Genomic DNA, 12783 nt, shown 5'->3' on the forward strand with positions numbered 1-12783 from the left:
AAACATGTTTAGCCAGTAGACTTCAGGCACTACACTGTGCCTGGTACAAAGTCCATGAAGGTGATTTATACGACAAATATCCTATAAAACATATTTAGACAATATTAAGAGCGATTATAACAAGAGCACTGTACAGCTTAAAAGGCCCAGATAAATCTTTTGAGTGTGTTCAGTTTATTCAACACTGAGATCATAGGTTTTTTCTTCATCTGCCTTTCTTCTACCTTGCTGAAGTGTATTACAATGAAATATTTCAGCTGATGGAAACAACTTCTTTTTAATATCTGTCATGGAATACCACAGTCACATGGTCTATTTTCAAGTGCAGTGCTGAGTGTATACAAGTAGAAAACCTGCACATACTAAGGAAAACAGCTTACCAATGGTTAGAAGAAAATCCATTCGTGGCTCCAGGTACTACCAGAAAGTCATTAAGGTCATTCCAGGAAGCAGGTAAAATAAGAAATGGAGTTGTAGCTTCTTAAATCTTTGGCCCTCAGGGTTAGTTAGAACTGCTTAGTAGCAGCTCCCTTTGATGATATCCACCTGTGCATTCTCAGGAGTAATGGAGTGAACATCACTGGAGCTGGCTACGACCCTTCCAACCTGCAAGTAGCAGACACTAGAGGGGCCCTCACTTTTCTACTTGCAGAGGGTGAATAAGAGGATTTCACTCATATATACATATAGAGTCATAGAATCGTTAAAGTTGGAAAGGATGTCTGAGATCATAGAGACCAACCTGTTAACCTAACTGCCTGGTCCACCTCTAAACCGTGTCCCTAAGCACCACATCCACATGTTTTTTGAACACTTCCAGGGACTGTGATTGCACCACTTCCCTGGACAGTCTGTTCCAATGCCTAACCACTCTCTCCGTGAAGAAATTTTTCCTAATATCTAACCTAAACCACCCCTGGTGCAACTTGAGGCCATTTCCTCTCCTCCTATCACTTGTTACTTGGGAGATGAGACCAACCGCCACCTCGCTACAACCTCCTTTCAGGTAGTTGTAGAGAGCAATAAGGTCTCCCCTCAGCCTCCTCTTCTCCAAACTAAACAAACCCAGCTCCCTCAGGCACTCCTCATAAGCCTTGTTCTCTAGACCCTTCACCAGCTTCATTGCCCTTCTTTGGACATGCTCCAGCACCTCAATGTCCTTGTTGTAGTGAGGGGCCCAAAACTGAACACAGTATGCGAGGTGCGGCCTCACCAGTGCTGAGTACAGGGGCTCCATCACCTTCCTGGTCCTGCTGGCCACACTATTCCTGATACGAGCCAGGATGCTATTGGCCTTCTTGGCCACCTGAGCACTCTATATAAGGAGATATATATATATAGAGAGAGATATATATATAAAAGGGATCATGCTATCAGCTTCCTATATACTAGATCCATTTATAAGGGCCTGCTTAGGAGGGCAGAAGTAACAGGGCTTTCCTGAAGGCTTGAACATCATTTAAGCAGTTCAGAAAAATCCCTGGGAAGATACATCAGTTGCACTAGCTCCCCGCCATGGAAGAAGGGGTGTGAACAAATTGGAGAAGGTTGAAAATGTTTAAAATATCAATTCTGCTTCAGAGAGAGGTAGAGATTCTGACAAAACAAAGCAAACCAAACTTGTGCAAAATACCTACAAGGTTATCATGTAGACCTGCTAAGCTACGCACACACATGGACTATGTACTTTTCCATGGTACATTTTCTCCATATGCTTTTGTCATTGAATACCTAGTACTATTCTTTGTGGACACTGCTTACTGTTTAACAGTGCCAGAGAGAGCAGGACTCCAGACGCTGGACCACAATTAGATTTGCTAAATGTGCTGTAGGAGAATTGGCCTCTGAAATTCCATGCTCAGAGGAAAGAAAGAGACAGAGCTTCAGGGCTCTATCAGTGAAGGCTGATATGGCTGAATATCTGACACACTGGAAGAGACCCTCAAAGCATCCAGAGTGCAGTAGTAATCCCACTGCTGTGACAATCCTGTCACTCCCAGGGAAATGCTTAATTGCACCCAATGAATGTTTCTCAGTAGAGGCCTTGCTGTCACCATAACCACCTGCAGAAAGGAGTTATTTGGCCAGTGCAGATAGGACTATTTCCCCATGCGTCTGTACCCCCTTGAAACAGCTTGTCTTCATGGAGTCCAACTGTCCTATGTAATAAACTGCAGAGAAAACAGGAGAGTTCCCCAGTGCCTTCCTGTAACGGGAGTACATGCTGTGGACAGAGAATGGGAGGAAGCCTTCTTATTGCTCTGTGGGTTATAGGATAGCCCCATGCCATGTCAGCTACAGTTTCTTTACTCCATTCCCTACAAACAGCAAACGGCTGGTCCGTCTGTTGCTAGAGTCAATGCAAACCTACTGATACGAATAGAAACAGCCAGTCTGACCAGCATATGACTAACAACAGTTGGGACTACAGTACTTCCACATTGCTTCCCACCAGCAAGTGTCCTGTGTATAGAGGAATTTCCACCCTTATACACCCTCGTACAAGTACCGCTTGTGCGTTTTGCAAAAGCCTTAATGGGTCAGGATCCTCACAGAGACTCTCCACAAATACATGCTCGGTAGTCCCCATTGTACAGTGAAATTAAACAGGGCCAGATTCAAACCAGCCTGCTCAGGTACCAGCATCCCTTTCAGCAAGGTGCTGAACCAAGCCTACAAACCCACCTGGGATGAGGGGAGCATCTTTGTCTTGCTGCTGCTGTTCTCACTCCAAGCTAACTCCAGTGTTGTCCCCTCTATGCTACAGTCTGGACAGCTACTGCATGGCAGCTCTAGTCCCAGCACATCTCTTGGCTTACATTCAGTGGCTGCTGTGTGCATGTAAGTCCCAGCTACATGAACTAGTGCCGGATTGGAATGACTCAAGTCCTGCTCCCACATTAGCTTGTTAATAGTGAGCATTTTCACCCTGCCGTTTAGACACCATGTGGAAGGAATACACATGTAGTAGGACCCTAATGCAGCCCCATTCACCTCATCAAAAAACGGCCAGAACCTTGATACAGCAGTTCATCCTAAAAATCTGTCAAGAAGTCCCAGATGCCATAGCAAAATATTGGTGGTTAGGTCATTTCCTGATCCCTGGGTGGCAGAGCCCTGAGCAGTATTTCAGTAACAGTGCTGCAGCTGTTCTCTGTTGACTTTAAGAACAGTGCAGATGCTAATTTGCTACTTTGCAGGCTCTGCCCAAAGGTCTGAATTGAGAGAATGAAAGTGACACAGAGTATCTTTAAATGCTTGGAAGGTGTGGAGGTAAGGCTGGCTGAAGAATGCTGCAAGCCAAGGGGGACAAGAAGAACAGCTTCACAAATCAAAATATTCCCCAGTAAAAGGACTGTCTGTTTCCTAGTGGTTTTCCTCCCCTTTCTTTAATGCTTTGTACAGCAGAACAAATAAACATATGATAAGTAAATTAAGGAAGAAACAGAAGTGAACAGGCCAGCTAGACAAATAATTTCATCTTTTCTGGCTCCAGTAAGATAGGAAGCCTCTACTTCCTAAGGAGCTGGCAAGAGACTCAAGATCTGTGTGGGCTGATGCCTTCTCAGCTAGAGCACAGACTTCATGTCCCCTTCCCTCACCAGATCAGAAAGGTCATCTCCTTCTGAGGCATCTGGGTAAAAGCGAAATGCTGAGATGTGGGGTGCTGGTTCAATCTAGCTGGTAAATAAAACTCCTGAAAAGGAGGCTGGGAAAAATAAGTAATACAAAATAAGAAGCAACTCAGGAATGCCCTGAAGAAAGAACCAGTAACTACGGACAACACTCCAGCTTACACCATTCATTACATAGATTCCAGTTTTACACTTCTCAGCATCATAAGACATGAGAAATGCCAAAATATCCTGGAAAGACCTTAAATATTCCTGCTTCTGCTTTGATTATTTCTCTAATGATGAAAGATATCAGCTAAGTGCTTGAAGTTGATGAGCACGTCTGTCATGGCTGGTACCAGAAAAAATGAAAGAAAGAATACGTTACAAATGAAAAACTATTTTCACAGTTAGTTTAGTTGATAAGAGCTTGGACTTATTTGATTTTGAAAAGTTTCATTTCTGTTAACATACTACATGCTTACAAACAAAAACATGTATTTGCTACCACTACTTATCACACCTTGAGAAGGGCCCCAGGACTAGTTAAGTAGTTGACCATAGCTTAAAACCCACTTTAAGTAAAGACCAAAATTAGGTTATTCTGATGTAGCCCTTGGAAATACTCTGTTTGTGCATTTTCCCAGTGCAAGAGGAAAATTTGCAACTCTGATTTCTGCCTTGTTTTTTCATGAGAAAGACCTGGGAAAAATCAATAAAAACTGGCACTTCTGCAAATCCTTCTTTTCCTCTATTTTCCGCTTTCTCTGTGCTCTTACATTTCTGAGTTTTTTGCCTGAGTAACAGTGTACCTCTTCCCCTTTAACAATTTAATGTCTTGCAGCCTGGATCCTTCTAAAATAAAATTTCAATATCAGTCTGTGATGGAATGGAAAAATTGAGAAAGCTGATACTGGCAACATTTTCATATGTATGAGGCAAAATTCTCTTTGAGCCTTACAGAAATCTTGCCTCAGCAAGGAGAACAGGATTAGGCTCTGTTCCTGCATTTTGCCCCTTTGCTTCAGTGTGCTTCCACTCAAGTATGCACTTGCGTACAGCACGGGTGCATGTCGTGCTTCTCATAGCTTCATAGCTCCTTCCTGAAGTTGCTATTCCTCTCCAGTATATGTAGAATTTCTATATGTATGTAACAGCAGAGGGAGCCAGAATTTCAAAGTCAGACCATAACCATAAAGCAGAATTCATTGGCTAAGCTGAAGGGAGGGAAGGAAGGAGGGGGGAAGAGAGAGGGGGAGAGAGAGAGAGATGCCATCCAAATTACCTACAGAAACAGTGAGGAGAGCTTTCTTTCTGGATTGCTAGGACACAGAAGACCTTACTTAGCTGCTACAACATTCCTTTTTTCTTCCAAGATAGAAATGTACAGCAACAGCAGTAATTTTCTTAATCAGTAACAGGTAAGAATTTTATAAATTATCTATTTCAGACTGATAAGAGCTAAGATCTCTTTATTAAAGTTATTCCTTTTGATTGTAAAAATTCAGTCAACTTTTCACTTGAGTGACTGACAGCTGATGCCATCATTGCTAATTCCCTTTCTGCTCATATCTTCCTCTAGTTTGGATAATGTCTGATTTCTAATCAGAAAATGTTAAGTAAGGAGTCACATGAAATTTAACCTAAGATCTGAGGCAAGAGTTGTATATCAGAAATTTTTAAGGGAGAGTTACTGAGTAGTTGCTACATTAATAGCATTTAAAGAAACAAGTTTTACAAGAACATGAGAATATGGATTACAAACAGTTCAGATAATTTAACTATTAAGGTAAACAGGAGATAATGAAAACAATTCAATTGGCATTTAAATTCTAAAATCGATCCATTGATATTGACAGGGACATGAAATTCAAGTTCAAGAGAAGCCATCGATTGAAAGGCTTTGTGCGTATTGGATTCCTAAAAGCAAAGAATTCTTGCACCATCCTTCAGTTCCATGAAAATGTTGTAGATTTCTTTATGGTTTTAGAACAATACAGAAACAAGGGCAGAAATATTAAGTGAACCTGATCCAAAGTCCACTATAATCAACATGCTTTGAATTCAGTCACAAGGCAAGAAAAATCAGTAATAAATACTTTGTTCTCTTTGTATGCTTTTTAAGCTCTTGTCCATCTCTGTCAAGAGAGAGACTTGTCTGCTCCTCTAGACCTGTACAGCACCAAGCACAAAAGGACTTATTCTCAATTAGCTTTTTAATACCACCATAATAAACATTAATATAATTATTAATGGTAATAATTTAGCAAGAAGGGTTATAAAAACAAGGGAGGCCTTTGCTGTTTAACATTCAGCTTTGATTAAGGCTGTGCAAAGAATTGCTTTTATCAGTCAGGGCCTGAACTAAAACATTAAAAGTATAGTTTTGAAACATGGAAAGAAGTCATTTTCAGATGCAAAAAAGTGGGTTTGGTATGAATGCAACATATTGTTTCACTGGAAACAAATTCTGAAGCTTTTTTTTAATAAACCGAAGGGCTTGAGCCACTGTACAGGAGCTGATGATACCAAACCTGGTGTTTAACCCAATGGAGCCCAATTGTTATCTGGGTTCTCCCTCTTCCATCAGATTCAGAAAAAGCATTTGAAGGGACATCTCTCAGCTCCATGAAATGTTCACAGAGTATGGGTACACTGAACCAGCATTTTCCACCACTCAGGTGACTACTTTTATTCAGGGTGCGAGAGGAAGATGGCAACTTCTTGGGGGATCTTCAGGATTCAGGTGTGCTCCTTGCCATCTTGTGATGTGACAAAAAGCCTTCCTGGTTACCACTGGTCACAGAAAAACACTTCTTATGTCCTGGTCATCCAATCCATGCAGTTTCTGGCAGTACACATTACGCCACTCTCCAGATATCCTAGCTGGCTGCCTGCTAAGGTGCTCATTACAATAATTTATGGATTACCCACCTCCTTTGTGAGCTGGCTCTGTGGTTTTCGTAAGGTTGTTATGAATTTAATGAGAAAATAGAAAGGCAGAGTAGGTGCTTTTGTAAAACTTCCCTGATTTCTGCAGGATCAGAGAAGGTTAACTCATAATGTAAGTTCATACCCGCTAAAAGGTTTCCTTCTGAAAACATGTAGATGTGAGAGGAGAGAAAATTATTCACTTTCCTGGGAATTTATACCATCTCCCAATGTTATAGACTTGTAACATATTAATACACACAACTTGTGCTATACCCTAATTATGCAGGTTTTAGAAATTTTTAACATATATAACTTCTTCGATGACCTAAGATAGTTGCTCCCGATATTTTTGCAACACAGAGTTAAACAAAGATGAAGAGTCCATTATTAAATTTCATTGTACCAAATCCCTTATAGACTTAACATTGCTGTGGGATGTCTGTGCATACTCAGTGGCACATTTCTTCTTCTAGTTAAGTATTGCCTTAACCTGTAAAAATAGCCAACTGATTTTTAACCTTTCTTCAAGATGTAAGGTTAGACTGGACAAATCTATTTTACTGAGATAATGTCACTGCCAGCAAAAAGGGGATACCACTGTTAGTCAGTCACCACCACCTCAATTAGTACCTGCAATATGAATTTCAGAGTTCTGTTAAACCTTTCCACTGCTCATTTGTTTCTAGTTTATAAGATGCAGATGATAGCTGCTTTATTCCAGATAATTTACTCTTTAAATAATACAATCACTTCATGTCTTTAGGAATTATTTCTCTCAGGAAGACTTATGGACTGAAAGCAGCAAACATGGCTTGAGCAACTAATTACGTTCTGAGCTAGATAAGCAATTGCTTCTGAGTACCAGATAATGAAGCCAAACACTGCAAACATTTTTCTTCTTCAGCTTATGTCTGATGTGGAAATTGATCCACACTTTCCATGACAAAAATCTCTTTATGGAGACTGCTTTTTGATTACAGGGAGGGGATGATCATGATTAGCTTTGTGAGGATGACCCACCCTTTTCTGGTTAGCACGTAAGAGAACAGCATCAGTAGTAGTCCCTTGCTTTATCCTGCCTCCAGGAATACAGTTTTTATAGAGGTTTTCATGGGATGTTTTCAAGTCCAGAGGTCTCTCAAAAAGGCATTTATGCATTAACTGCTTGGGGCCACTTATTGTCTAACAGTCTCCTTGGAACCCACTGAGCGTTTCTTTCTCTTCCATGACTCATCTCTGCAGAATTCCCTTTCCTTTGAGGAATTTTTTCCAGGAAATACAGGATAGCCCTCCAGGACAAGGCTTTCAAGCTGACTAGTGACAGCTGGTTTCCTTTCTTTGAGACAACCTGAATGATACTTATTTAGTTTGGAAGGCTGTGTTTTTCAGCAAGACAAACCCTTCAGACCAATCCATACATCATCATCGTTACCTCTTCTCTTACTTCCAGAAAATAAATCAATCTGTTCACACAAGTTAAGTAACTACACAAAAGTGAGCGAGCAGAAAGAGTCATAGCTATGTCCACAATTTGGAAGATTTCCTTTACCCTCTTTAATGAAGATTTAAACTACTAAGGAAATGAGAGAACAAGAGGAAGAAAAGGTTACTATATTTTACTCATGTGACTGTCTTGACTGTCTTGGATAATAGATACAGATAGATAAATCAACAGCAAAGCAACAAAAGAATTGACTGTACTAATTTTTGATAATCAAGCAGAACAACGATCCAAAACTATCTTTTTATTTACTGTACACTATTGCTTTTGTTAGTTCCCGAGAGACAACATCTCAAGAAACATAAAATGCAATTCGTAAGGAGAAAGACAAGGCAAACAAAAAATTGTAGCATGGTTGACACTTTTTTCTTCAGTACTGGCTCCAACAGGTCCATGTCTTTCCTGTACTGCGGACTCCAGAGCTGGACACAGTACGCCACGTGGGGTCTCACCAGAGCAGAGTAGAGTGCAGCCCTGCCAAGAAGGACTTGGGGGTACTGATAGATGAAAAGCTGGACATGAGCCAGCAATGTGCTCTCGCAGCCCAGAAGGCCAACCGTATCCTGGGCTGCATCAAAAGAAGCATGGCCAGCAGGTCGAGGGAGGTGATTCTGCCCCTCTACTCTGCTCTGGTGAGACCCCACCTGGAGCACTGCGTCCAGCTCTGGAGTCCTCAGTACAGGAAGGACATGGACCAGTTGGAGAGGGTCCAGAGGAGGGCTACAAAAATGATCAGAGGGATGGAACACCTCTGCTATGAGGAAAGGCTGAGAGATTTGTGGTTGTTCAGCCTGGAGAAGACAAGGCTACGTGGAGACCTTATTGCAGCCTTCCAGTACTTAAAGGGGGATTATAAGAAAGATGGGGACAGACTTTTTAGTAGGGCCAATAGTGATAGGACAAGAGGTGATGGTTTTAAACTAAAAGAGGGTAGATTCAGACTAGATATAATGAAGAAATTTTTTACAATGAGGGTAGTGAAACACTGGACCAGGTTGCCCAGAGAGGTGGTAGATGCCCCATCCCTGGAAACATTCAAGGCCAGGCTGGCTGGGGCTCTGAGCAACCTGATCTAGTTGTAGATGTGCCTGTCAATTGCAGGGGGGATGGACTAGATGACCTTTAAAGATCCCTTCCATCCCAAAGCATTCTATGATTCTATGAATCACTTCCCTCAACCTGCTGGCCACGCTTCTTTTGATGCAGCCCAGGATATGGTTGGCTTTCTGGGCTGCAAGAGCACGTTGCCAGCTCATGTCCAGCTTTTCATCCACCAGTATCCCCTAGTCCTTCTCCTCAGGGCTGCACTCAATCCCCTCATCCCCCAGCCTGTATTGATACCGGGGATTGCCCCGACCCAGGTGCAGGAACTTGCACTTAGCGTTGTTGAACCTCATGAGGTTCACACAGGCCCATTTCTCCAGCTTGTCCAGGTCCCTCTGGATGGCATCCAGTCCCTCAGGCACGCCAACTGCACCACTCAGCTTGGTTTCATCTGCAAACTTGCTGAGGGTGCACTTGATCCCGCTATGTCGTTGATGAAGATATTAAACAGCACTGGCCCCAGTAAGGACCCCTGAGGGACACCACTTGTCACTGATCTCCATCTGGACATCAAGCCATTGACCACTACCCTCTGGATGTGACCATCCAGCCAGTTTGCTATCCACTGTACAGTCCGCCTGTCAAATCCATATCCTTCCAATTTAGAGTGAAGGATATTGTGGGGGACTGTGTCAAAGGCCTTACAGAAGTCCAGATAGATGACATCCATAGCTCTTCCTTTGTCCACTGATGCAATCACTCCATCATAGAAGGCCACTAGGTTGGTCAGGCAGGACTTGCTCCTGGTGAAGCCGTGCTGGCTGTCTCAAATTTACTTTACAAGCCTTTGTAGAGCATGTAAATGCCTCTGGCCTGAAGAGAACTCCCAGCAGAGTGAAAGTTTTTTTTCTTTGACTCTTGAACATAGAGGATTTGGACTCCAGAACCAGGATTATAAAACAAGCTCTGCTATGGCAGATCACGACAGCCTCCCAGGAGCCATTGGGTAGAGTCCAGGCAGTCCTATGGCTGAGATTTCCAAAAGTGTGCAGCCCCAATTACCTCCATGGGTTCAGCTCCCTGAGACCCCATTGAAAATTCCAGCTCAGGGCTTGTGGTGGTGGCTAAGAAGCAGACCCATCTGCCTGTGCAGAAACAGTATCCAGGAGATAGCACGTACCATTACAACACTTGAATTCTCTGGGTTAAAAAAAGCAAAATTATGCTGAGGAAGAATCAATAGGAAGCTTCTCATAAGGAATTAAGAGAGGTTGTCAAAATCACTCTCTTAAAGCCAAAATCAGGAGACTGGATTATATTTCTGATAAACCCTGTGATGGCCACAATGGCCACCCAGTGGGAGACATCAATGCCTCATGGGCACTGGAGTTCGTCCAGAATGGGGAAGCAGGGAATTTGGACTGCAGTTCCCATCGCCTATCACAGCTGTATAGAAGCTGAAAATTGTTGAAATGATTTTGAATTATTTTAGACTTTTTCAAAATTGTCCCATGTTATCGCTCCTAAGGATATGAGCCTGAATTTTTGCATGGTGACTGTCTCAAGCAAATGTGGGTTCTGGCTGCAATCACAAATGCATTTCACAGATTAACTCACGTATATAAGATATTTTAGTGTTGGCTTTATGTACCTAATATGCATTACTTTTCACATTGATGTTTAGCTCAATTGAAGATAAATGCAACCCCATGATGTGTCTTCTGCTCAGTTTTGGATCAGAACCTTGTAAAACCAGAATTACACACAATTAAACACAGTCATCATTCAACAGAGTTGCACAGACTTCCATACCACAGTTTAGCAAAGGGTTCCATTTTATGATCTAATAAACTGTATAAAAGGGAGCTGCAGAATATACACAGAATCCCTGGCATTTGCTTCCCTGTCTTGCTGCCCCCCCCCCTCGCCCCCCGCTTTTGACTGATTTCTCATAGCATAACTAAGAAATCTTTTTTCCTTTCCTTTGCAGATATACCCAGACCTTCCACAGCCAAACAGAACAGATAAAACCATTTTTAGGCTGGCTCCAGAAGACCCAGGTTCTGTTTGACTATCACCTTTTTGGATAAATATTTTGGGGTTCAGGATGAATAAGACAAGGGCTGTTAATGATGGTCTTCCTTTCCTGAACAGTAAGAACTGGAGCTCAAACCGAAGTTTCCCTGTGCACATTTCTAATCAGTGCAGGAACATCACTGACCTTACTGTCTTTCTGGCCACCTCTTACAGCTTGGAGACTGTCCTAGGCATTGTGGGAAACATCTGTCTGATTGCTGTCATCGCCAGACAGAAGGAAAAGGCCAACGTCACCAACATCCTAATTTCAAACTTAATAATTTCAGACATGTTTATGTGTCTTGTCTGTCTGCCTTTCACTGTTGTTTACACCATGATGGACTACTGGATATTTGGGGAAGTCATGTGCAAAATGACCTCTTTCACTCAGTGCACATCTGTGACAGTGTCAATTCTTTCCCTTGTCCTTATTGCTCTGGAAAGACACCAGCTTATCATAAACCCGACTGGCTGGAGGCCAAGTATCTCCCAAGCCTATCTAGGAATTGGAGTAATTTGGACTTTAGCATGTCTCATGTCCCTGCCCTTCTTGACCACATCTATCTTGTCTAATGATTTGTATGAGCAACTCTCACACATCATGAATTTTTCCACTGACAAAGTCATATGCATCGACTCGTGGCCTTCTGAGCAGCACAGACTTATCTACACTACCACTTTACTGCTCTTGCAATATTGCATCCCACTGTTCTTCATCATACTTTGCTACCTGCGCATCTACTTGCGTCTACAGAAGAGAAAGGACATGTTTGAGAAGAGTGAATACAGCAACCGAGCAGTTCAGCTGAAAAGGATAAATATTTTGTTAGCATCCATGGTTGCTGCTTTTGCTGTTTGCTGGCTACCACTGCATGTTTTCAACACCATTGTGGACTGGAATTACAAAATAATTTCTCCTTGCCACCACAATCTGATCTTCTCATTGTGCCACTTGGTAGCTATGGCTTCCACCTGTGTCAACCCTGTGATCTATGGTTTCCTAAACAGCAACTTCAAAAAAGAAGTGAAGTCACTGATTCTGAGCTGCCAGCATAATTCAGTAACTGCATCAATGGAAGAATATGATCATTTGCCTTTATCCACCATGCAGACTGAAATCTCTAAGGGCTCACTGGTGTTGAACTGCAGACATAACTCTATCTAGCTAGTAGAAAACATTTCAGAGGGGTGCACTGACACCACACACCAATTACTACCTGTAGGTATAAAAAAAAACTGGTGATGCCATAGCTGGGATGTGAACAGGAACCCATTATTGCCTGATTTTTGGAAGAACAGGCAGGGAAGGTCATAAATGTATACAGTAGCTCCTATGGTACACAAGTTGTTCATGTCATTGAGATGGTACAGACATTGAGGAGACTAGCCTGATGTATACATGGCTGCTCTAACAGATCAATAACTAAGCTGTGGCCGCACATAGACTGACATGGGGTTCGTCAGCTAAGCTCACATCTCTACCATGGCTGCAGTAGAAACCCAGACTTCTAGTTGCAGCACTGCAGGCTGCTAAAAGCTGCATAAGAGAAGACTCTCTCAGTTTTTCAGTATTAGTAAGATTTTTACACATGGCTGACACACCAGTGGAACAGA

At 42.3% G+C, this 12783-nt stretch overlaps 1 protein-coding gene across 1 annotated transcript; it reads left to right on the forward strand.

Annotated features, from left to right (window-relative positions):
- Positions 1 to 4921: 4921 nt before the first annotated feature.
- NPY4R2 (neuropeptide Y receptor Y4-2) lies at positions 4922 to 12334 on the forward strand. Its single transcript, XM_009465810.2, has 2 exons — positions 4922 to 5035; positions 11084 to 12334. The coding sequence occupies exon 2, from the start codon at positions 11201 to 11203 to the stop codon at positions 12332 to 12334; it is 1134 nt and encodes a 377-aa protein (XP_009464085.1). The 5' UTR covers positions 4922 to 5035; positions 11084 to 11200.
- Positions 12335 to 12783: the final 449 nt, after the last annotated feature.

This window comes from Nipponia nippon, unplaced genomic scaffold (assembly GCF_047370975.1).
Source record: "Nipponia nippon isolate SJK-2023a ecotype South Korea unplaced genomic scaffold, ASM4737097v1 scaffold_3, whole genome shotgun sequence".
In the NCBI taxonomy this organism is placed as follows: domain Eukaryota; kingdom Metazoa; phylum Chordata; class Aves; order Pelecaniformes; family Threskiornithidae; genus Nipponia; species Nipponia nippon.

Bases quoted from the DNA above. Each gene is read 5' to 3' on its own strand.
- NPY4R2 (XM_009465810.2), top strand. From the start codon at position 11,201: ATGAATAAGACAAGGGCTGTTAATGATGGTCTTCCTTTCCTGAACAGT.